The sequence below is a fragment of the Xenopus laevis genome, chromosome 1L (genome assembly GCF_017654675.1).
Source record: "Xenopus laevis strain J_2021 chromosome 1L, Xenopus_laevis_v10.1, whole genome shotgun sequence".
NCBI lineage: Eukaryota > Metazoa > Chordata > Amphibia > Anura > Pipidae > Xenopus > Xenopus laevis.
Window position 1 is genome coordinate 11,235,327 of NC_054371.1, and position 24,090 is coordinate 11,259,416.

Consider the following 24,090-nt stretch of genomic DNA (forward strand, 5'->3'; position numbering starts at 1 on the left):
AAAACTTGCCTCCAAGCCAGGAATTCAAAAATAAGCTACTGCTTTGAGGCCACTGGGAGCAACATCAAATGGCTGCTTAAGTGCCACTGGTTGGGGATCATTGATCCAGAGAATGAAGGGAAGAGAGCCGGCAGTGGCTTTAGGTGGAAATGCTTGTAAAGCCTTGGAAGCTGTGGAAGGATAAAAGAAGATCCAAGTACCGAAGTAAAGGTCCCCATTCACGGGCAGATATAAACTCATGACAGATTAAGTGTATGGGGCCCTCTGACGGACTCCCCCGATTGAGTCGGCCAGATGTCGATCGGACAGGGTTAAAAATCCCTCCGAATGAGGAACATATCAGTATTGTCCTCGATCCGACCACGAATACTCAACTTTGCGATCTGATCGTGGACCCACAGCCCAATATTGCCCACCTCAAAGTGGGCATATCGGGGGGGAAATCCTCCTATTTGGCGAGGTCCCCAAACAAGTGGATCTCTACATGTATGGCCACCTTTACAACCTTGCGCAGAGCTTGTTCAAGATCCTGAATACAAATCATGTAATGTAGGCCACCAATAAGGCACTTGTAGTTGTCCACAGTCTCTGCTCAGTTTCTATGCCAGCTGCCCATTAATCACAAGGAACTGGCCTGGGAAGTTTTATAACAGGGGGCATTATGTATATCACTGCTGCCAGTGTACCTGCCCAATGTCCAAATTCACAAATGCCCTGCAAGATTATTGACTGAAATTCCAAGTAGCCATTATGTTTCTTTTATGCAGCTGTCTTGTCCCAATTACTGCAGGCTCAGTCTGTATGTCCATAATGTTAGTGGTAGGCAAAAATAGGTATTCTAAACGTCTGCATTATGTGGCACCCAGCACAATTAATTACAGATTGTCTACGATCAACTCAGCGGTAAGCAATGGTGCAATGCCTTAGAATGACCACTAGATGTCAGGTTACCCACTGCATACTTTCCTTTATGCATAATGCACAATATATAGTCATACTCAAGAACCCTGCATGTTACATGGTTTCAAGGAATGCTATTTGCACAAAACATGCATACCAACTGTTCCTTACAGTCGCTATCAGATAGGCTCTGTGTAGCCACTGGGACAAAATGCTCTGTTATACAGATAGCTAGAATCTCAGCTGCCATAAAGCAGGGCAGGACTGCTGCTTACAATGGGGATCAGATAGGATCTGTGCAGCCACTGGGACAGAATGCTCTGTTATACAGATATCTAGAATCTCAGCTGCCATAAAGCAGGACAGGACTGCTGCTTACAATGGGGATCAGATAGGATCTGTGCAGCCACTGGGACAGAATGTTCTGTTATACAGATAGCTAGAATCTCAGCTGCCATAAAGCAGGACAGGACTGCTGCTTACAATGGAGATCAGATAGGATCTGTGCAGCCACTGGGACAGAATGCTCTGTTATACAGATATCTAGAATCTCAGCTGCCATAAAGCAGGACAGGACTGCTGCTTACAATGGGGATCAGATAGGATCTGTGCAGCCACTGGGACAGAATGTTCTGTTATACAGATAGATAGAATCTCAGCTGCCATAAAGTAGGGCAGGACTGCTGCTTTATGAAAGAAAATAAGGAAACTTATACCCCCAAAATGAATACTTAAGCAACAGATAGTTTATATCATATTAAGTGGCATATTAAAGAATCTTACCAAACTGGTATATATATTTAAGTAAAAATTGCCCTTTTACATCTCTTGCCATGAACCCCCATTTCGTGATGGTCTGTGTGCTGCCTCAGAGATCACCTGACCAGAAATACTGCAGCTCTAACTGTAACAGGAAGAGATCACCTGACCAGAAATACTGCAGCTCTAACTGTAACAGGAAGAGATCACCTGACCAGAAATACTGCAGCTCTAACTGTAACAGGAAGAGATCACCTGACCAGAAATACTGCAGCTCTAACTGTAACAGGAAGAGATCACCTGACCAGAAATACTGCAGCTCTAACTGTAACAGGAAGAGATCACCTGACCAGAAATACTGCAGCTCTAACTGTAACAGGAAGAAGAGTGAAAGACAACAACTCTGTCTGTTAATTGGCTCATGTATAGTTTATTTGTGTACACAGTGAATCCTACGATCTCGGGGCGGCCCTTATTTTTTAAAATGGCAGTTTTCTATTTTTTATTACCCAATGGCACATACTACTAGAAAAGTATATTATTATGAAAATGGTTTATTTACATGAAACAAGATTTTACATATGTTTTATGCAATATCTTTTTATAGAGACCTACATTGTTGGGGGGGTATAGTTTTCCTTTAAAACCTTATTACACTTTCCTGTAACAATAAATGTCCTCCCACACTCCAAAAAAGATACAGGCAGGTTAATTGGCTCCAGATAAAACTGACCATAGTGTGTGTGATATAAGACATAAGATTGTAAGCTCCTCTGGGGCAGGGACTGATGGGAATGATATATAGTCTCTGTGCAGCGCTAGGGAATACATCGGTGCTATTAAAACATGATAAAATAATATGAAATTTAAAGAGAATGTAGCAAGTTGTTTTTTTATTGCTCTTCTAAACATTATTTGTCTCTGGAAGCAATCAGTAAAGATATTTCAAGCCTTTTGATGTGCTTAGCTTGGTGCATGAGATGACATTTAGCAGTGCAGGGGGTGTTGCAGAATAGGGGCAGTGGCACTTTAACAGGCCGACTATGTGACTGGGGGAGTCTGCCAGCAGCTGACTGTGCTAGTGAGTCTGGGAGGGAGGCAGAGAGGGGACGGGAGCTGACAGCATCCAGTACAGAGGGAGCTAAATCAGCCGGAGCTGAGTGGCCAGTGACAATGCTGAGGGTCTTTATCCTTCATGCTGAAAATGTACAAACCCCGGACACAGACATCAGTGACTCCTATTGCTCAGTGGTGTTCCAAGGTAAGTACTGTGCCCTGGGGCAGCTATAGAGCTAATCTACAGAGGGGCTGCCACACACTCACGCATGGCTATGCAGCAGCAGCTGCTGGGATTTTAGGAGGTTTACCTTCCCCCCAACCAGCCCCATGCATAACTGCCACCCAGGCCATACAGCCAAACCATGTGTCCCAGCATAAGGAATGACTGTGCTAAACAGCAGAGCCTACCAGGGCATGTAGCTTTATGGCTAATATATGTATATATATATTATATATATATAACCTGGCTGCTACATCCCCGTCACTGACATGGGGCTTTGGAAAACAGATGCAAATAAACTTATTTGATAAGTGAATTCCATTTATTTCCTAAAAGTAGGCAGTAAGGAGAATATAGCTCCTTCAGTGCCCCGAACATTCCTTCTCTGTATACTGACCTGCATACATAAGTGGTGCCATACTGATTCCCTTCTACAGTACAGTATGAGGGTATAGCTTATTGTGTGCCCAGAACATTCCTTCTCTGTATATTTGTATTTATACATATGGGAGGAGGAGGTGCCATATTGATTCCCTTAGACAGTACAGTATGAGGGTATAGCTTATTGTGTGCCCAGAACATTCCTTTTCTGTATATTTGTATTTATACATATAGGAGGAGGAGGTGCCATACTGATTCCCTTAGACAGTACAGTATGAGGGTATAGCTTATTGTGTGCCCAGAACATTCCTTCTCTGTATATTTGTATTTATAGATATGGGAGGAGGAGGTGCCATATTGATTCCCTTAGACAGCACAGTATAAGGGTATAGCTTATTGTGTGCCCAGAACATTCCTTCCTTCTCTGTATATTTGTATTTATACATATGGGAGGAGGTGCCATATTGATTCCCTTAGACAGTACAGTATGAGGGTATAGCTTATTGTGTGCCCAGAACATTCTTTCTCTGTATATTTGTATTTATACATATGGGAGGAAGGAGGTGCCATATTGATTCCCTTAGACAGTACAGTATGAGGGTATAGCTTATTGTGTGCCCAGAACATTCCTTCTCTGTATATTTGTATTTATACATATGGGAGGAGGAGGTGCCATATTGATTCCCTTAGACAGTACAGTATGAGGGTATAGCTTATTGTGTGCCCAGAACATTCCTTTTCTGTATATTTGTATTTATACATATAGGAGGAGGAGGTGCCATACTGATTCCCTTAGACAGTACAGTATGAGGGTATAGCTTATTGTGTGCCCAGAACATTCCTTCTCTGTATATTTGTATTTATAGATATGGGAGGAGGAGGTGCCATATTGATTCCCTTAGACAGCACAGTATAAGGGTATAGCTTATTGTGTGCCCAGAACATTCCTTCCTTCTCTGTATATTTGTATTTATACATATGGGAGGAGGTGCCATATTGATTCCCTTAGACAGTACAGTATGAGGGTATAGCTTATTGTGTGCCCAGAACATTCTTTCTCTGTATATTTGTATTTATACATATGGGAGGAAGGAGGTGCCATATTGATTCCCTTAGACAGTACAGTATGAGGGTATAGCTTATTGTGTGCCCAGAACATTCCTTCTCTGTATATTTGTATTTATACATATGGGAGGAGGAGGTGCCATATTGATTCCCTTAGACAGTACAGTATGAGGGTATAGCTTATTGTGTGCCCAGAACATTCCTTCTCTGTATATTTGTATTTATACATATGGGAGTAGGTGTCATATTGATTCCCTTAGACAGTACAGTATGAGGGTATAGCTTATTGTGTGCCCAGAACATTCCTTCTCTGTATATTTGTATTTATACATATGGGAGGAGGAGGTGCCATACTGATTCCCTTCTACAGTACAGTATGAGGGTATAGCTTATTGTGTGCCCAGAACATTCCTTTTCTGTATATTTGTATTTATACATATAGGAGGAGGAGGTGCCATATTGATTCCCTTAGACAGTACAGTATGAGGGTATAGCTTTTTGTGTGCCCAGAATATTCCTTCTCTGTATATTTGTATTTATACATATGGGAGTAGGTGTCATATTGATTCCCTTAGACAGTACAGTATAAGGGTATAGCTTATTGTGTGCCCAGAACATTCCTTCTCTGTATATTTGTATTTATACATATGGGAGGAAGGAGGTGCCATATTGATTCCCTTAGACAGTACAGTATGAGGGTATAGCTTATTGTGTGCCCAGAACATTCCTTCTCTGTATATTTGTATTTATACATATGGGAGGAGGTGCCATATTGATTCTCTTAGACAGTACAGTATGAGGGTATAGCTTATTGTGTGCCCAGAACATTCCTTCTCTGTATATTTGTATTTATACATATGGGAGTAGGTGTCATATTGATTCCCTTAGACAGTACAGTATGAGGGTATAGCTTATTGTGCCCAGAACATTCCTTCTCTGTATATTTGTATTTATACATATGGGAGGAGGTGCCATATTGATTCCCTTAGACAGTACAGTATGAGGGTATAGCTTATTGTGTGCCCAGAACATTCCTTCTCTGTATATTTGTATTTATACATATGGGAGGAGGTGCCATATTGATTCTCTTAGACAGTACAGTATGAGGGTATAGCTTATTGTGTGCCCAGAACATTCCTTCTCTGTATATTTGTATTTATACGTATGGGAGTAGGTGTCATATTGATTCCCTTAGACAGTACAGTATGAGGGTATAGCTTATTGTGCCCAGAACATTCCTTCTCTGTATATTTGTATTTATACATATAGGAGGAGGAGGTGCCATATTGATTCCCTTAGACAGTACAGTATGAGGGTATAGCTTATTGTGTGCCCAGAACATTCCTTCTCTGTATATTTGTATTTATACATATGGGAGGAGGTGCCATATTGATTCTCTTAGACAGTACAGTATGAGGGTATAGCTTATTGTTTGCCCAGAACATTCCTTCTCTGTATATTTGTATTTATACATATGGGAGTAGGTGTCATATTGATTCCCTTAGACAGTACAGTATGAGGGTATAGCTTATTGTGCCCAGAACATTCCTTCTCTGTATATTTGTATTTATACATATGGGAGGAAGGAGGTGCCATATTGATTCCCTTAGACAGTACAGTATGAGGGTATAGCTTATTGTGTGCCCAGAACATTCCTTCTCTGTATATTTGTATTTATACATATGGGAGGAGGAGGTGCCATATTGATTCCCTTAGACAGTACAGTATGAGGGTATAGCTTATTGTGTGCCCAGAACATTCCTTCTCTGTATATTTGAATTTATACATATGGGAGGAGGTGCCATATTGATTCCCTTAGACAGTACAGTATGAGGGTATAGCTTATTGTGTGCCCAGAACATTCCTTCTCTGTATATTTGTATTTATACATATGGGAGAAAGGAGGTGCCATATTGATTCCCTTAGACAGTACAGTATGAGGGTATAGCTTATTGTGTGCCCAGAACATTCCTTTTCTGTATATTTCATGTTGCCCCTAAAATAATAAACCAAGCATTATCACAATCTTGTCTTCTCCTACCACAGCTATTCCCCTTTCCACTGTGGTTCCCCTGTCTCCCTATAACATCTGGAAAAACAGGCTCTAGATACAAAACAAACACATGATAAACAAAAACATGACTTGAAACAACCAATGTCATCTTCCACCCAGGCTCATAAGAAACAATGCCTGGTGCTGGTTACAGAGTTCGGCACCTCTCCCACTAGTAAGGCAACACAATATACCAAGCGCACAAAGGTAATTAAAGTGGGGTGAGACCCCTGCACGTTTATTACATCAAATGTAACTTGCAAGGGACAGGCCAATACAAAGGCGAAGGGGCCTGCCCCCGAAATGTGAAATCTCTATAGGGTAGATCCCACCCCTTCCATCTCTGAACTATTTCCAAGCCACCGTCCAACTTCCTTATGCCAAGGACCTTCATCTGTTCTGGGCAGGCCCGGACTGGCAATCTGTGGGTTCTGGCAGGGTCGGACTGGGGGGCCCACCGGGACTTCTGGTCCAGGGCCCCACTGGCCCCCTACTGTGATGCGCCAAGCTTGGAGTTACTGTGTGAGGGCGTCGCTCAGCGCGTATGTGCAAGCTGCATCACCGAAAACTTTATCCCCCACAAAATTTAGATATGGGGAGAGGGGGTCTGGCCCGGCGGGGGCTCACGAGGGTCAGGGCCTACCGTGTTATTTCCCGGTTTCCCACCGGGCCAGTCCGACACTGGGTTCTGGCAAATGCCAGAGGGGCTGCTATAAAGTGCCATAGAAAGTCAGTATTTAGTGGGCTGGTGGGGGCTGTTTGGGCCTCTACGTGGGCTGATTGGGCCTCTGTGTACCTGAAATGCCAGGGCCTATTTTAATTCTCAGTCCAGACTTGGTTCTGGGACTACAAAAAGGTTCTTGAGCAGAAAGCTTGGTTCAGTTTCCAAAACCCAACATGTTTTCTCCTGGCTGACCCAAAACCATGAGGCGTAGAGGTGTCTTCCTACTGTCCCCTCCTAGAATTCCTCATCCAGACAGCCATTTGTTAATGGAATGCTCTTTGCCCCTATAGAAAACTTTTGTCCATCTACTGAGGTCATCAATAGTAACTCATGGTGAACTCCATGAAAAGTCTTACCTTGATCCAAGAGGAGCAAGTTCTTCCCCACCATCCATTTCTCCATGGCTTCCCTTATTGTAAGAACTACCCCAAGAAGACTATGTCCCTACTCAAGGAATCAGAATCTTTTATGGGCCATTTGCCTTTACTGTTTAAGTTCTCCTTGAATTCTTTCCCCAACAGAACTAAGGGAGACTTTTTGACGGTGGTGTTATGCTTCTCCATGAGGTCAGCTTCTAGCTTACCCTTAAAAATCCCTATAGAATTCAGCTGTCAACCCAACCCGTGACCCATCGTCTTCTTCTTCTCTCCATCCATAGCTAGCGTCATTTCCTCACCCATCATTCCTGCTGTCAAAAGAGATGGACAGCACAAAGTCTTCTCCAAAAGGGAGAAGCTGACTATGCTGGTGCCTCTACCAATATGGCTGTATATAAATATTGGTCTGTTTTTGCACATTAATTGCGGCAACTGACAGGCAGGCACAGGTTATTTGTTGATACTGGAAATAGAATCAGCTGTTTGGGATTGGGGAGTCGTATTACAGCGCATTAGTCACCCGTGAGTCTCATCTGTGGTCTCCATATGGCATGTAATGTATCTGCTGGGCTAAAAGCTTCCCCACTGTCAAACCAGCCTTCATGTACACTTGCTGGGGTGGGGCACATGCTGGAATCCAGGTGTGGATGCTGGGAGATGTAGTACAACATATAACATATAGGACTAATATATCGTCAGACCCATTGCAATGCAATTGACACCATTGCTTCTCATGTTAACTAGTGATTATTTATGTTTAATTATCATGGACACACCTCTAAATCCCCTCTTGAGTCCCATTATTAACTTCCCACTGGGTAAGTGAATCCCATCTCCAATACTTACCCACAGAGCTCAAATTCCCTGTACTTCTGGGTTGCTCTCTTTCCCATGGTCAAACAGGAACCACCCTCTGGATAACTGATTCCAATTTCCCCTCAGTACTTAGATACAAAGAGATGTGACTTTCTGTACTTCTTACTTTTGGGTTGCTCTCTTTCCCATGGTCAGACAGGAACCTTGATCTTGGCAAATTAATCCAATCTTCCCCCAGTGACTGAGAGATCCCAGGAATCTCCCTCTGGTTAAGTGAATCCCATCTTTCCCCAGTACTTCCCCGGGCAGCTCTGATTCTCTGTACTTCCTGCTCCTGGGCTGCTCTATTCCCCATGGTCAGAGAGAAACCCATGAATCCAGAGTCCCCCTGTTGGACATACAGAACATTCCCCCCGGGTAAAGGGTAAACTCATCTCTTAATTCACTCACTAAGCTTAAAGGTCAGTCTTTGGGTGGGGCCCTCCAGCTCTTGCATTTACTGAAAGGTTAAACCTGTGTTTTATTTCAACCTCAGCTGCTATGTACGTGTAATGCCTTCTTCTTTATCATGTGCCCAGCCTGGTGCTGACCTATGACATCACTGCTATTAGCCCCGCCCTCTGCCCACTTCTTTGTATGGAAGCAAATGAGTAGGGGGGTCAGTGAGATGCCATTCCCACCAGCTGGAATTCCTGCACAATGTCTCACACTCAGTGTAATACCAGCTGGGGGTCTGTATTGCATGAGCAATAATTACACATCGTTACACTGGTATGTCAGTCGTTACTGCCCAGAGCATGGACACACATTTCCTTTAGAGCTGAATGGGAATTATTCTCGCCGTGTGTTTATTTAGGAATAGGTTGGGGGCTCCACTTCATAATCCCCAGAAAGACCCCCTTGTCTCCGGATATTGACTGTATATTTTCAGCTTCACTAAAGCTCCTTTTATGAAATACCTGCACCGATACATTCTATCAGTAATGTTGCACCACCAGACCCCCTCCTGCAGCCATGGGGACTGCACCCATTATAGTTACACCCATGTGGCCATACCTCCCAACATTTTGGAAGTAAAAAGAGGGACAAAAAAAAAATTTCCGCACGTAGCGCAGCAATTTTTTGACCACACCCTTTCTGTGGCCACACCCCCTAATTACCATGTTTGTTTTACAAAATTTGGCAGGTTATGAAAGTCTGAAAATATTTCTCCTTATCTAAACTGTGTTTTTGTGTCTCAAAATTGTTATCTTATTTGCACCTGTTAGCTGTTCTGGGCTCTCTGCTAAAAGCCAATTAAGTGAGAAACTTTGTTTCTTTTTCTGGCTGTTCAGTGCAGAGAAAAGAGGGACTTTCCAGTACAAATGAGGGACTGCGGGTTGAGCTGTCAAAAGAGGGACTGTCCCTCCGAAGAAAGGGACAGTTGGGAGGTATGATGTGGCATGTATAGAGAGGTGCAAATGTTAGGGAAATCCAAAGTAGCCCTGTCCCCCTGACATGAGATACAGAGCGGGTCACTGCCCCAAGTAGTGGATAAATGAGCACCAAGGAGACATGCTGTGGCACCCATTCATGCTCTAGCACTCGCACCTACAAATGCACCATATTTATTTGTAACTTATATTTTATATAAATGGCCTATATTTTTTTTGTAACTTATATTTTATTTAAATGGCCCTCATCCAGGGGCCGATTCACTAAATTTGAGTGAAGGATTCGAAGTAAAAAAACTTCGAATTTAGAAGTATTTTTTGGGCTACTTCGACCATCGAATGGGCTACTTCGACCTTCGACTACGACTACGACTTCGAATCGAAGGATTCGAACTATAAATCGTTCGACTATTCGACCATTCGATAGTCGAAGTACTGTCTCTTTAAAAAAAACTTTCACCACCTACTTCGGCAGCTAAAAGCTACCGAAGTCAATGTTAGCCTATGGGGAAGGTCCCCATAGGCTTTCCTAAGTTTTTTTGATCGAAGGATATTCCTTCGATCGTTGGATTAAAATCCTTCGAATCGTTCGATTCAAAGGATTTAATCGTTCGATCGAAGGAATAATTCTTTGATCGTACGATCGCAGTATTTGCGCTAAAACCTTCGACTTCGATATTTGAAGTCGAAGGATTTTAATTCCTAGTCGAATATCGAGGGTTAATTAACCCTCGATATTTGACCGTTAGTGAATCAGCCCCTTAATCTAAAGCCAGTGCAGCGTAAATGGCCGAAGAACCAAATATTATGATTATTTTCAGGGTGTTTTTCAGCCTTGGCTCAAGGTTAGACGTGTGTTTGTGCCGCCTCTCAGATTTCATTCAGTTCCAGATCAATGGATTTATTGTTGGTGCAAGAGTAACACTTGGCTGATACTTCACAAAGGGGCTGCTAAATGGCCAATCACAGACCTTATTTTGCACCACCCAGGAACATTTCTCATGCTTGTGTTGCTCTCCCAAAAAAAGTTGGGGATCCCCGGTCTAAGCCAGTGGAAAGCCCTTTGTTGTCCATAGTTTTATCATAGGGACCTTGTCTCAATGGTCCAACCCAGGAAGAAGAGTGTGATCCCTAGAGAGGAGAGCAACTAGGGCTCATTTATAAATATTAATCCCCAGGGTGCAAGTGCTAGAGTTTTAAGACTGAACTGTGCCTTTAATTTGCACCTGGCGTTATTACAGGAGATAATAATATCCGTAGCTCCTGCATTAGATGCCCATACTCATTCTCTGTTACAATTGTGTGGATTTCTATTCCTAGTGGGACTCCACAGTGAGTATTCCTGGGGACCCATTAACTGGAGGCACGAGGTGTAGCTCTCAGGTCTCCTAGTGCTCCCCAATAATAGCAGTTTAGTGCCTAGGATATATACTAGAGGGGAATTCTGCCTTACAAGCCCAGGAAAGGGTGACATTTACATGGTCATTTACTGCATGGCCAGGAATGCACTATTCACATCTGAATTTCATATATATTTTTTTATCTTGTTTCCCTTTGAAAGGGGTGGTTCACTTTTAAGTGAACTTTTATTATGTTATAGAATGGCCAGTTCTAGGTAACTTTTCAATTGGTCTTCATTATTTATTTTCTATAGTTTTTGAATTATCCGCCTTCTTCTTATGACTATTTCCAGATTTCAAATGGGGGTCACTGACCCCATCAAATAGAAACACATGCTCCGTAAGGCTACACATTTTTTGTTATTGCTACTTTTTATTACTCCTCTTTCTATTCAGGCCTCTCCTATTCATATTCCAGTCTCTTATTCAAATCAGTTCATGGTTGCTAGGGGAATTTGAACTCTAGCAACCCAATGGCTGAAATTGCAAACTGGAGAGCTGCTGAATAAAAAGCTAAATAACTCAAAAATCACAAATAATAAAAAATAACAATCAATTGCAAATTATCTCAGAATATAACTCTTTACATCATACTAAACGTTTGTTTAAAGGTGAACAACCCCTTTACTACTATTGGCATCATTTTCACCAGCCAGACTGGCACATTACTGGGCAGAAGGCAAGGCTACCTCTCTTAAAGGAGAACTAAACCCTTAATATAAATGTGGCTAAAAATGGCCTATTTTATATAGTGAACTTATTTCACGAGGCTGAAGTTTCAGCTTGTCAATAGCAGCAATGATCCAGGACTTCAAACTTGTCACAGGGGGTCACCATCTTGGAAAGTGTCTGTGACACTCACATGCTCAGTGGGCTCTGATTGGCTGTTGAGAAGCTAAGCTTAGGGCTCGTCACTAATTATCCAGCAGAAAATGAGCTTCCCTGGCTGTAATATAAGCTGATGCTACAGGTTTGCTGATTATTCAATTCTGATGCTAATTGCACTGGTTTCTGTGCTGCCAAGTAGTAATTATCTGTATTAATTACTAATCAGCCTTATATTGTGACATTTCTATTCTATGTGTACTGTATATTGTGAGTGGGTCCCTAAGCTCAGTAACTGACAGCAGCACAGAGCATGTGCAGTGAATCAGCAGAAAAGAAGTTGGGGAGCTACTGGGGCATCTTTGGAGACACAGATCTTTACTGCTAAAGGGCTGTGGTTGCCTTGGGCTGGTACAGAAGCACAAAACATCATGTACAACATTTCTTCCTACTTCTTTAGTTAGGCTTTAGTTCTGCTTTAAAGCAGAGAGTGGCTCATACATTAGTGGCTTCCGAGTCTTCAGCTGCTGGTTCTGACCCAACAAAGTCGGGAAATTGTGCAGAATCCATATTACGCCACAAATATCCTGAGGTTTCAGCTAAATGCAGGCAGCAACCAGCAGCTTATCAATAGCACTTACACCCCAGTGCAGCTAGATGGCGCATGTTGGCTACATGTTGGGAAAGGCAGTGCCCCCTGCGCCCTTATATGGACGTGTGTAACTTTTATTCCATTTCCAGAGTATTGGGTGCATTCCTTCTCTGTATATTTCTGCTTATAAAGACTGTTGGAAATGGCCATATTGTTAACTACAGTGAGTCCTTGTTGCCTGAGTCATTTATTACTTTGATTACTAAGAAAGCAAATCAGCGGCTGTACTTTTTGCAGAAGTCAAAGAAAGCTCGTCTTCCTCCCTCCGTTCTTACATCTCTGTATCGTGGCATCATTGAGACTGTCTTGAGCTGTTATATAACAGTATGGTATGGAAATAATTCCGCAGCTGAACAAAAATCCATGCAGAGGATAATTAGAACAGCAGAGGGGATCATAGGAAACTCATTATTAACAATTTCACAACTATACAACTAAAACATGTCATTTGACGTTCGAACAGAAATAATGGTACCAGTACATTCTGAGTTATACAGGGAACTCTGAGTATCACTTGTGTATTATAAGGGATAATGTACCCCCTACTGTAAATGATAAGGATATTAGAAGTCACTGAGGGGTTGTTCTGTGACCATATAAAGGCACAAGGCTGCAGGCTGAGTTATACAGGGAACTCTGAGTATCACTCATGTATTATAAGGGATAATGTACCCCCTACTGTAAATGATAAGGATATTAGAAGTCACTGAGGGGTTGTTCTGTGACCATATAAAGACACAAGGCTGCAGGCTGAGTTATACAGGGAACTCTGAGTATCACTCATGTATTATAAGGGATAATGTACCCCCTACTGTAAATGATAAGGATATTAGAAGTCACTGTGGGGTTGTTCTGTGACCATATAAAGGCACAAGGCTGCAGGCTGAGTTATACAGGGAACTCTGAGTATCACTCATGTATTATAAGGGATAATGTACCCCCTACTGTAAATGATAAGGATATTAGAAGTCACTGAGGGATTGTTCTGTGACCATATAAAGACACAAGGCTGCAGGCTGAGTTATACAGGGAACTCTGAGTATCACTCATGTATTATAAGGGATAATGTACCCCCTATTGTAAATAATTAGGATATTCAGAGGTGTGATATTTAAAGGCACACACACAAGTGAGACATGCATTTAATAAACCTTGCATGATATTTTTCCCGTTTTATCGTTCTTCCGGCTGGAATATACTTTGCATTTTAAATGGTAGTGTCAACGTGACTGTTACAGGCAGTTTAGTACAATTCATAATGAACTGACTGATACATTGATGATATTGAGAGAGTATAAGAGGGACTGTACATGTCTACTGCTTTCTAATGACAAAGACAAGTCAGTTTGTTGTTGCACTGCAGCATTTCTGGGGTACAGGGCAGAAGGTATGGGTGCCAGGGCTCCCCCAGTTTCATGGCTGACCTATAATTACAGACAGATGTGTCAGTGCTTGGGCTCTGCTCCCCATACAGCCCGGTGGAGGGATATATACTGTATATATAGTGTATATTGTCTGTAGTGTAGGGAAGGCTTGAGGATGTGCTGGTGCAGGCTGAGGCTTGTGTAGGACAGCCCCTGTATGAAGCATTCCTAGGCACCGCACATGGGGGAGGGCCCCTGCTCAATGCATTTGGCTCAGACTGGGACCCCAGTTTCATGTCCTGAACACTCAGACCCCGCCCCTAGGTCCCTGGTACTTCCATCCTGATGTGCAGGACCAGAGCAGTGGGATACAGGACTGTGCTCTACAGGGAACTATACTGGCATCTGCCAAGCCCTGCCAGGATATACTGGGATCTGCAAAATTGTACTGGGATATACTGGGAACTGCAGAGCTGTCTCTGGTGTTACACTCTGATCTGTGGAGCTGTGCCGGCTAATACTGGGAATTGCCAAGCTGTGTTGGGGTTGATACCCTCCTCTGTAGCAGTACTGTGCTGGGCAATGCTGGTTTCTGCAGAGCTATTTATTCCTTTACTGTGATAAGGGGATTGCACTGGGATCTGCAGAGCACTGTGACTGATTATACTGGGATCTGCAGAGCATTGTGACTGATTATACTGGGATCTGCAGAGCACTGTGACTGATTATACTGGGATCTGCAGAGCACTGTGGCTGATTATACTGGGATCTGTAGAGCACTGTGACTGATTATACTGGGATCTGCAGAGCACTGTGGCTGGTTATACTGGGATCTGCAGAGCACTGTGGCTGGTTATACTGGGATCTGCAGAACACTGTGACTGATTATACTGGGATCTGCAGAGCACTGTGGCTGGTTATACTGGGATCTTCAGAGCACTGTGGCTGGTTATACTGGGATCTGCAGAACACTGTGACTGATTATACTGGGATCTGCAGAGCACTGAGACTGATTATACTGGGATCTGCAGAGCAGTTCTTCGCTGGGTGATGCAGGGTTCTGCTGAGCACTTTGGACTTTTACTGTGACCTGGGGATAACACTAGGATTGACAGAACAGTTTTCTGCCCCAAGACCCTCTGCCTGTTGACAAAATGTTGCGCTGTTTGGTACAAAGGGCCAGCAACCTCCCCAATGTTGAGAAAGGGGTCAGGTACAGCGACCCCGTTACCAGTTTAACCTTCAGAGGTGAGTGCAACAGCTGCTAACCAGGTGTATATATTGTTATACATACCATGCTGCCTGTGCTCTCAAGCCATGCTGATTCCTATGTGTTCCTTTATATCATCATGATCTTTCTACATGTTATTATGGGATAGTTTAGTAACCACTGGGTGTTGGATTCAGGCTGGCTGGGAATGCTGTGTACCAGTTATACATGGTCCTTTGTGACCTGTAGGATGCAGAGCCTAAAGCATGCTGGGATTTGTAGTTCAACAGGTAGAAGGATGTGTTGTAGATCTAGTTTGGGCTCTTTAGCACATATATTGGGGATGGGAGTTTTAGTTCAGCAACAGCAACATAAGCAGCTGCTGGCAGAGTATCCCAGGCTTACTGGAATCATTGCATTCCTAATGAACTGCGTATTAATCATTAACAATATCATTAAGTGGACAGAAGTAATAGGAACTCAGAGCACCTCCCATAATGCCCTCAGGCCAAGCTGGACCCATTAAACCTGTATCCCATCATTTCCAATCAACTCAGTACTTTCTTCTTCAAGTCGATTTATTTAAGTATAAAAGCACAAAAAGAACCTTAACCTCCCTGTTGTCATTTGCTGAACCCCCTCTTTTTGGGTCAGTGCATGACTATAGCAATCAGTAATCCTAGTTCTGCACCCCAAGAGCTGAACTTTACGACATTATGGACTCACAGCAGACAGAGAAGTGCAATGCATGCTGGGAGTGGCTGCCACATTTATAAGGGGCATTGACATAACCAATATGGCAGCCTGCAAAAGAATGAACCAATCATAATTCCGTAGACCCAGGAACCATTTTTGGCCAAGGCCTTCAGTTCAATTTTTTTCTGATGGTTCTTTGGGTTATCCCTTTAATTGGATATTTGTGGCTTTTTTTTATTGTCCCATGACGGTGGCACATAAACCCAAAACCCAAGAAAACTGAAACCAAAGGAACGAGCTCTTGTGTCCGGAATGAGGGTCGGCCGCACTTCTCTCTAGGAGTTCTTGCTTCTCCCTTGTCAGGGCATTTAGCAGAAGTAAAAGCTTTTATAAAGGAGAAGGGCCCAGTGATAAACAATGATATACAATGATACACTTCTGAATTAGCGCCCGCTGTAAAGGGGAAGTTAAAATGTGCACAAAACGAGTGAGGTCATATATATGCATGTATATATTATCCTACCACTTTACAGCTGATGTTTTTGGAAACCAGTGACTTTGCTCACATTCCTTCTGCCTAAAAATGCTGGAAATTGACTTGTAACAGCCCCTTTAAACAGAATCCACTTTATTTGAGGTGCTGGTTAGCAGGAGCCGGTGAGCGTCTCTACATGTCCATATATAGTTTGGGCCGGAGCTGCTCAATGTGTAAAGTGAGTGAGTCATTGCCACTGCTATTGTTATTCCTACAACACTGGCCCCTTCCTTTTCCTCTTCCTCTCAGTAAGGAGTGGGCATCCAGGAAACCTTCACAACTAGGAGGTGCCCCCTTCTCAGAAACCGGACCCCCCGCCTCTGGGGAGTGAAGGACAGAACTAATGGGCTCTATCCTGTATGATTAAAAAAGTCACTTTATTATCAGATCTGGGTATTTTCCAGTATTTCGTTATCACAAGAGAATGAACAGTGGGTGCCGTTGGTGCATTACAAGGAGTCTCCATTATGCTGGTTACATGATGAGGGTTACAGGAGGCCCAGGAAGTCTGGAAGAAATGTGTATTATATTAAGAGTGTGCAACTAGCCAGTGTTGAACTACTACTCCCAGCATGCCCTGTCAGGTTAGACATCTCTCATGTATGTGCAGCTGTTATACAATATGTCCCCCTCTCGAACTAATCACTCTGATGCTGGGGCACTGGGACAATGTCTGCATGGAGGCCACTACTCCTTCTAGATCTCTATTGCTCCCCATGCAACTGCACCCCATTCCCATTTATACTTGAGGCACATCCCCCAACCCACAACCCACTTCTGAATATATATATACCCTGCTAACTTCTGTTATAGACTCAGCTTGTCCATCCCTTACCCCATTAATGTTCTCCCATCATCTATCGCCAGTGCTCTTGTGGGCTGTATCCTTCCCCCTCCCCGTGAGCAGCACTTACGCATTGATTTCTCTTGATGGATAATTAGCAATGTCCTTTGCAGAAGAGAAGTATCATGGTCCTGTGTGTCCAGTTTACGTTCACGTCAATCCCAGCAATGAGGATAATTAATACTGAACAAGGCTCACGCTGGGTCCTAAAGCACTAGGTCCTTGCCCCTGGCCTTGTTGACACTGAAAATCCCCATCCCATTATATTGGTCTGCGTTTCCAGATTAAGTCAGGCAGTTATTGTCTGATTGGCTGGGTGTGTATTGCATTGTTTCCCAAAAAATATCCCAAATGCATGCTTAAAAGATAAAAGATGTGATTTTATTGAGTCATTTTAAAATTTCAAAAACTCCCCACATGGAGCCTAACACGTTTCATGCTTAGTCATAGGCAATCTCTGGGTGTGTATTGCACCTGGGTCGGGTGAGAGGAGACGCAAATGATAAACCAAGAAACATATGACCAAGTGCAACAGGTTCAGATGCATACCAATAACCTGTGGATAAAAGGCAAAGTAATTAGCCAGTTCAATTTGATTGGCTTGTAGTTAAAGGTAGAGTCCCTCTTATTGGTTGATATGACAGGCCTGTGTTTTAATGTGGACAGGGTGTACCTTGGGACGAGCACTCTACTATTAATCTACTACTATCATTCTACTATTACTATCTACTATTACTAGTATGCGTTGGTTCTTCTTAGTGAACTTCTCTAATGGTCCAACTAAATCCATTGCTTTGTGTTGGAATGGGGTATCAATTCTAGGCATTGGGACTAGCGCTGCTGTAAAGTGAGGCTTTGGAGAAGTTAATTGACATTCAGGACTTGAAGCGCAATAACTTTTTACCTCTTTATAAACACCAGGCCCAACAACAACAAAAAGTCTCGTTTCTTCCTTCATGCTGAGGCTTCTGGGCTTTACATTTGGCTGCACAGGGATCAGCTTCAGTGAATGGAAAAAACATCCAGAGGATTTTGTACGACACTTTTGGCTCATTCACTTGCGCTTGTTGCTTTTAACCAGAAAATTCAGGGGTAGTTGTGTCCCAGCACTAGGAGATAAAGCAAAGGAAAAGTATGAGCAGAACACACAACTGACGGAGAAACGGTGGAATATTGTGCCAAGAAACCACGATTTATTCACAATTTATTCTGCATAGGGACCAACTGTATTAACCAAATTAGCCGACACCTTGGCTGCGAGGTAGCAATCAATATGTTCAAGCAAATCATCACAACTTATCTTTATTTCTCCTCTTTGTGTTTATTGTATGGGGGAAAGAATCTCATGGGTCTTCTCTCCTCTCCTCTAGGGGTTAAGAAGAAAACGAAAGTGATAAAGAACAATCTGAATCCCATTTGGAATGAGGTAAGAGGCTCACTGGGGACACGTTATAATGGTGGGGCCTCAGATACTGGATCAGCCTGGCCTGTGATTAAAGGGATGGTTCACCTTTAGGGTCAGTCCACACGAGCAGATTCAGGGGGGGGGGATTTAGTCGCTTGGCGACTAATCGCCTTTTCTTCTGGGCTACAATCCAAGCCTTCGTGTGTCTTCCCATCCGCTATAATAAAAAGTCGCCTGCGCTAAAGCACACGCAGCGCTTCGTTTTCCAAAGTCGCCCGAAGTTGACTCACGTGGAAACTACAGGCGACTTTCGGGAAAATGAAGCGCAGTGTGTGCTTAAGCGTGTGCTTTAACCCAGGCGGCTTTTCATTATAGCAAATGGGAAGACACGTGAAGGCAGTAAAGAAGAGGCGATTAGTCGCCAGGCGACTAAATCTCCCCGAATCTGCTTGTGTGGACTGACCGTTAGTAACTTTTAGCATGTTATAGAATGCCCTATTCCTAGCGATTATTTGACTTCCTCTTCTGCCTCTTTTCAGCTTTCCAATGAGGGTCACTGACCCTAGCAGCTAAGCACGATTGCTCTATAAGGCTTTAATTTATAGTTATTGTTACTTATTCTCTTTTAATGCTGACCCTCTCCTATTCACAGTCTCATTTCTCATTAAAACCACTGCCTGGTTACTAGGGTAAAAAAGATCCCAGCAACCTGATAGCTGCTTAAATACCAATCTGCAAAGCTAAAGTACTGAAAAACCTTAAAGGAGTTTTCACCTTTGAGTTAACTTTTAGTATGATGTAGAGCAGTGATCCCCAACCAGTTGCTCGCGAGCCTTGGATGTTTCTCCCAGTTGCCTCAAAGCAAATGCCTAGTTTGGAATTCCAGGCTTGGAGGCAAGTTTTGATTGTATAAAACCAGGTGTCCTGCTATATAGAGTCTCTTGTAGTCTGCCACTTCACATAGGGGCCACCAAATAGTCAATCACAGCCCTTATTTGGCACCCCAGGAAATTTCTGCATGCCTGTGTTGCTTTCCAAACTTTTTATTTTTGAATGTGGCTCAAGGTTGGTGACCCCTGATGTAGAGAGGGTATATTCTGAGACAATTTACAATTGGTTTTCATTTTTTATTATTTGTGGTTTTTGACTTATTTCGTTTTTTATTTAGCAGCTCTCCAGTTTGCAATTTCAGCCATCTGGTTGCTAGGGTCCAAATTCCCCTAGCAACCATGCACTGATTTGAATAAGAGATTGGAATTTGAATAGGAGAGGCCTGAATAGAAAGATGAGGAATAAAAATACACAATACATTTGTAGCCTTACAGAGCATTTAGAAGGTGAAAAAGGACACTTTACACTTCAATATTAGAAAAACGGTGACAGATAAAGTAATAGGAAGTAATTGGAAAAAGTTGTCATTTCTGGTGATCTATCTGAAAACAGCTATTTGTTTAAAGGTGAACCACCCTTTAAGTGAATATTCTCCAGTGGAAACTGACATTTCTACAATGTTGTAATTTCTGGTGAACTGTCTAAAAAACAAACAACTAGTTGTTTGAAGGTGAACCACCCCTTTAATGCACATTAGTTCTGTTGGGCAGTGCAGCTCTACAATAATAATAATAAAGTTCCCATAAACTACAGTCACAAATACAACGTTGGGGAACATCTGCCGACTGTTAATGGGAAGAGACTGGTCCCATTGGGGGTGGGGGGCACTACTGAGTGTAAATACCGGTGATTTTACTTACAGGTAAGTTTATTTGTGACCTATGCACATACCCACCATACCCTCTAAATGTATTTTCCCCTCCAGCTACACGGCTCTGATACCCTGTACATACCCTGTGCTCACTGGACATGGCAGTGCTGCTTGTTCCCAAATAAATTCCTGGTTCTTTTTCCATTGCACTAATCCCTACAGAGCTACCGCTTAACACTACCCATAGCGATCGATGAATTAGCCCCTCCCCCTGCCTGACCATGGGAAAGAGAGCAGCTCAGGAGCAGGAAGTACAGACAATCAGAAGTACCTGGGTCCCCTACGAGGATGAATCTGCCATTGGTCCCTCACTAACATTCCAATGATTGTGAGTGCCTCCAAAAATAAAGGGCCAATGAATTTAAAAAATTAAAAATTTACTGGGACAACGCGTTTTGTGCCTGTTGGGGCACTTACTCATAGGCGAAATGGCACACCCCTGTACACAGAATATAAAGGGGCTGTGACCAATCACAAAAGGTAACACATGTTACCACTTAACACAATCCGTTATTATTATTAACATACAGGTTCATTAGACTACTATATATTCCTAACAAGGTTACATAGTAAAGGCTAATTTAGCCGATAGATTAAGGATGTTAGATAGTCACAAAATTTGAAAGGAAAAAAATGGAAAAATTAAAGCAATGAAAAAATCAATACAAAACTTGATAGGAATGATGAAAGGATTAACGGAAGAAATAAGCAAAAAAATTGAAAAAGGCAATAAATAAATAAATACATAAATAAATAAATGGGTGAAAATAAAAATATTTATAAGTGAAAAAAATAAGTGAATGAACAAGTTAATAAAGAATTACAATGAAGATTATGCAGTAAATTTTATATTAAACAATTAATAGCACAGAGATGTAAAAAGAGTTCTTCTCCAGTTTCATACTTAATGAAGAGGTCGAAGAACATAATATATACATTTCACTATAGGTTTGAGTATGGTGTATTAATACATATAGTATTATACTCAAATGAAGACTTATCGGTCGGTATAATAATTAGCTCGTTCTATAGGATTATCTGGCCCTCACCCCAATATCCAGGGTCAGACTGGTGGGTGCAGGACCCACCAGGGGCCCCCACACCCCCCTACAGGGGCCACCGCCCTCCCCCGAGTGCACATAAATGAAACCCACCTCCGGCGCCTCTGTGTAGTCGTCCCAGGCTTGAGAATCTTCCCTGTTTATATCCCAGTGGTTGTTATGACACATGAGACTGGTCCCAGTTAGAGTCACTGCAGCTGTTCCTGAGTGTTGGCTCTGGATTATAAAAATCTTTAATGTTTTGAAGACTCATAGAAAAATGTCTGTGTCTTTGCCCCCCCCCACGCACCCTCACATTCTTCATTGAAAAACCTGAAAATGATTCATTTTATTGATAAATAAAATGTAAATCTATGTGTGTATTAATTGTGCTGCATTTTTATCTTTCTCCAGGGATTTGAGTGGGATTTAAAGGGAATTCCCTTGGACAACAGCTCCGAGCTTGTCGCAGTAGTGAAAGACCATGAAACTATGGGAAGGAACAGGTAATGCACAATAATAACATATCTGTAATGTTACAGCTGTCATATATAACTGTCGGCTGGTTCCACTAGGCATCCAACAGCCTTAGTTGGGAGTCTCTAAGAGACAAATTTGGGTAGAATGCCTTTCTGCACTAGATACCTGTGGAAGGCCATTACCAAGATTTTGGTTGAACAAATATTTGACATTAGATAATCTTGGAGCTTAATATCTGTTACCCCAATTGCTGTAACCTGTTTATTGGCGAAGTGGGACCCTGGACCAATGTTGGGCCTCAAAAGGGGGTTCAACTCATGAAGTTTGAAGTCCACTGATCTAGAGAACTTCTGGCACCTTTTGATGGACATCTTGTTTGGTCTGTGTTTTACTGTATACATTGAATCTAAACTGTATCCTCTCAGCGTTGGGTCTTTGGAAAATATTTCCTGGGTCACCAGGTGATCCATAAAGTTGATGTCAGCTCTGCTCAGGGGTAAGTGATAGTGGGGTTAACTATCTGCACTGAGGTTTGGTTTAGGAATAAGGGTTTGATATGACAGAACAGGAGCCTGACGGAACTTACTCTACAGAAATGGCTGCCTTTCTTCATCTCTCCTTTGGGGCATTATAAAATGCAAATAAGAGAAGCCTCATTTTTGTGAGTCTGCTTCAATTTCTCCTTGTGGTTGAGACCACAAATAACACCATCAACCTATAGATTTATCCCTAAAGATGTAAGGCGTGTGACGACTATAAATAATTAAGAAATACAGTCGCCAGAGATTGCTCCATCCTTTATATAGAATTAAAGCAACCTGAGGGCAAGTTACAGTCATTTATTCACCTTACAAAGTGTGCAACTCAAGATGAACATCATCAACAGATCTTTAATGCCATTAGACCTATAGGTGCCACTCTCCAATTTTACCGGGCATAATGGGACTTTCTGATTCCTAAACAGTCTATCCATTAGGAAGTGTCACCTGATGCAAAACATAGATCTTTGCTGATCGTTCCCATATTCCTAAACCAGGAAAACACTAACTCTAACTGGTAATGGTTTCCACACAACAGGCCAGAAGGATGCAGTAGGGACAGCATATTATTTAAGTCCTACCCAAGGATGCCCTCCAGCTAAAATACAATGGGCTGGAACCACTAAGCAATGGGTGATCAGTATCTCATTCTGAGCTCAGGAATTTTATCTCAAATTCTACTTCCTCTCGCTCTCTCTTTCTCTGTCACTTGGGTTTTTCCTTCTGTCCAGCTTCTTGTCCCAGATGTCTCAGCCGATAGGGGGACACCATTGTTCTCTGCTGTTTTGTTAACTTGTTCCTGTATCGACCTGCAAAACAAGATCATTACCGTGGGGCTTTAATGGTAAAAGTGTCAGCTCGTTGTTTCCTGACTTTGTCTAATTAACTGAACATGGAAATGTGAAAATAAATCCATTAGTAGCTATTATTGTTCCATAGTCTTCTCGGATGGCCTGTAATGAGAGCTCTTGGGAGGTCAGTGGACAGCTCAGAAGTGCCAAGTACTCCAAATGGGTCAGCCAATCAGATCAGTGCAATACTGGCGTCCTGATGTGAGGCCAAATGCTCTGGCTAGCGATTGTATGGCATAATCTTATGTATGTATAGGACTAGTGCTAATAACAAAAAAAACCAATACTACCAAGGGGCAACAAGATGTTTATGGCACATTTGTGGGGTGATGGTGTAATGGAGAAGGTATTTAGGGAAGGGAATGTTTATTGTATTGTCACCTGGAGATCAAACTTTTCTTAGAAGGAAAATCCTATTGCCACTTCTAATTGCAACCACGATGTTAAATGTGGGACCATATGATCTATTCCTGGGAAGTCTCAGATGGTGCCGTAGAGTTGACTGTCCCATTACGAGATACATCGACCTCAGAATTTCTGAGTATATTTGTCATCTAGAGAAAGATCTTGATTTCTACATTTTGGGAGACTTTGGGAATAACAGAGCACTTGGTTCCCCCTACTTGGTTCTTCAACCCATGCTTCACTCTCTATGGCAGCCAATGCCCTTCCCTCTCTCACGGGGAGATGCTGCTCGTGG

General features: G+C 42.5%; 1 protein-coding gene and 1 long non-coding RNA gene across 9 annotated transcripts in view; one reads left to right on the forward strand and one right to left on the reverse strand.

Annotated features, from left to right (window-relative positions):
• The first annotated feature begins 2,715 nt into the window (after positions 1-2,715).
• LOC108697270 (dysferlin) overlaps positions 2,716-24,090 on the forward strand; it is a 179,708-nt gene continuing 158,333 nt past the window's right edge. For 3 of the 8 annotated variants that reach the window (XM_041586944.1, XM_041586953.1, XM_041586971.1), the window contains exons 1-3: positions 2,716-2,920; positions 18,684-18,739; positions 21,935-22,026. In XM_041586944.1, the coding sequence (XP_041442878.1) occupies positions 2,833-2,920; positions 18,684-18,739; positions 21,935-22,026 (236 nt within the window). In that variant the 5' untranslated portion in view covers positions 2,716-2,832. Of the gene's footprint in view, positions 2,921-14,225; positions 15,277-18,683; positions 18,740-21,934; positions 22,027-24,090 lie in introns of those variants that run through there. The other 5 variants (XM_041586949.1, XM_041586967.1, XM_041586956.1 and 2 more) reach the window with 3 other exon arrangements.
• LOC121401575 lies at positions 17,673-18,551 on the reverse strand. The gene is made up of 2 exons (XR_005966373.1): positions 18,218-18,551; positions 17,673-17,869 (listed from the first exon to the last, which is right to left on the reverse strand). It is a non-coding gene; the product is annotated as an uncharacterized LOC121401575 (long non-coding RNA).